The sequence below is a fragment of the Branchiostoma belcheri genome, unplaced genomic scaffold (assembly GCF_001625305.1).
Source record: "Branchiostoma belcheri isolate BF01 breed outbred unplaced genomic scaffold, Haploidv18h27 scaffold129, whole genome shotgun sequence".
Taxonomy (NCBI): Eukaryota; Metazoa; Chordata; class Leptocardii; order Amphioxiformes; family Branchiostomatidae; genus Branchiostoma; species Branchiostoma belcheri.
Window position 1 is genome coordinate 64,886 of NW_017802702.1, and position 1,367 is coordinate 66,252.

At 41.8% G+C, this 1,367-nt stretch overlaps 1 protein-coding gene across 1 annotated transcript in view; it reads left to right on the forward strand.

The window, feature by feature from the left end:
• Nucleotides 1-1,150, forward strand: part of LOC109463602 — a 4,101-nt gene extending 2,951 nt beyond the window's left edge. Inside the window, exon 3 of the mRNA XM_019760455.1 lies at nt 1,005-1,150. Coding sequence (XP_019616014.1) covers nt 1,005-1,150 — 146 coding nt within the window. The remainder of the gene's footprint in view (nt 1-1,004) is intronic.
• Nucleotides 1,151-1,367: the final 217 nt, after the last annotated feature.

Sequence of the window (1,367 nt, forward strand, 5' to 3'; positions counted from 1 at the left end):
CACCCCGTTCCCACCAGCGTGTTTCGCGGTCTAAGACATCCGTGGACTCGAGTTTGAAAGAGTGACCCTGGTTGTGTTGTAGGTGGTGGAAAATAGCTGAGGAGTAGCCGTTTGCACTAGGTCGGCAATGTTCTTTGTATCTTACTTTGAGCGGTCGACTTGTCTCTCCGATGTAGGTGTTGTTACAATTTTGCCCCGAGAACAGACAACACTTAAGCTCCTGTTCTGTATAACAGGAGCTTTCAGACTAATTTGCATCATCTTGTCTTGACTTGTCTGACTTTTGTCCCTTTTTCGACTTCCAAAAAATTTGTCTTCACTTTATTTGCATATCAATCAATAGATTGTGCTTATAAACCTGTTTTCCCCTCTGGTCTCTCAGTCACTGACGAAAGCTAGTGGATACTAGCTGAAACGTCTGACGTTTTCAAAATCATATCCAGTTGCTTGAGTAACTGCTTTTTGTCATATCATATTACCTGGATGTCTAACCTTCACCGACGCATACTAATGTATGTTGTTCTCAATAGTTGGTCACTAGCATGTGCTTTGTAGTGTCAGGGCTTGAAAGACTGCCTACTACCCGGTACATGGATGTGCACCTTAGTGCACCCAAAATTTGAGCTGTGCACCCAATTTTTGCCGGTGTCCCATTTTTTCTGTCGGTATTTTGTATACATGTATATCAAATGTATGATAGTATACACTCAGGTTATTCTTAGTGTCAGAAAAATCTTTGTTGAAGTACATGTACTAAGATTTTAAATTTGACACCCATTTCAGATTCAAGCTCAGAAGAGGAGCAGTAAGATCTGTAATAAGGTTTAAAATGTTTTATAATGGTGCACCTAAGAACAATTTTTGTGCACATAATTTTTTAAGGTTCAACCAGTGCACCTATTCCCAAAAATGAATTTCGAGCCCTGAGTGCCCAGGGGATGTCATAAATAGATTAGGACGATACGTCAGCATTTTCTGTATCTAACTCTGTGTTGGTTTTGCAGCTTTCACGGCTCCCCCGTCATATGCAGAAAGCGAGTACGGAGTCAGCAGCATCCGGGACACAGACGACACGGACTACACGATGGGTGAGCTGAACTCTTCTCCCAAGTACGCCTACTACGACTGGAACAGGCACGGTCAGTCGTAGCCTGGCAAACGTGGCCATACACTTGTTTGACATGAGACGACTCACCTGTATGAGGACCCTGTCAAAAAGTTGTACTATTGCAACAGGAAAAGTGACATACACTTCAATTTAGTATTTCTGATTAGGTAGGTTCGTGCTTTATGTGTCCAAGTAGATTTTAAGATGGTAGGCATAACTTATAAGATGGACCAACATCTTATTTTCAACCTTATAACTG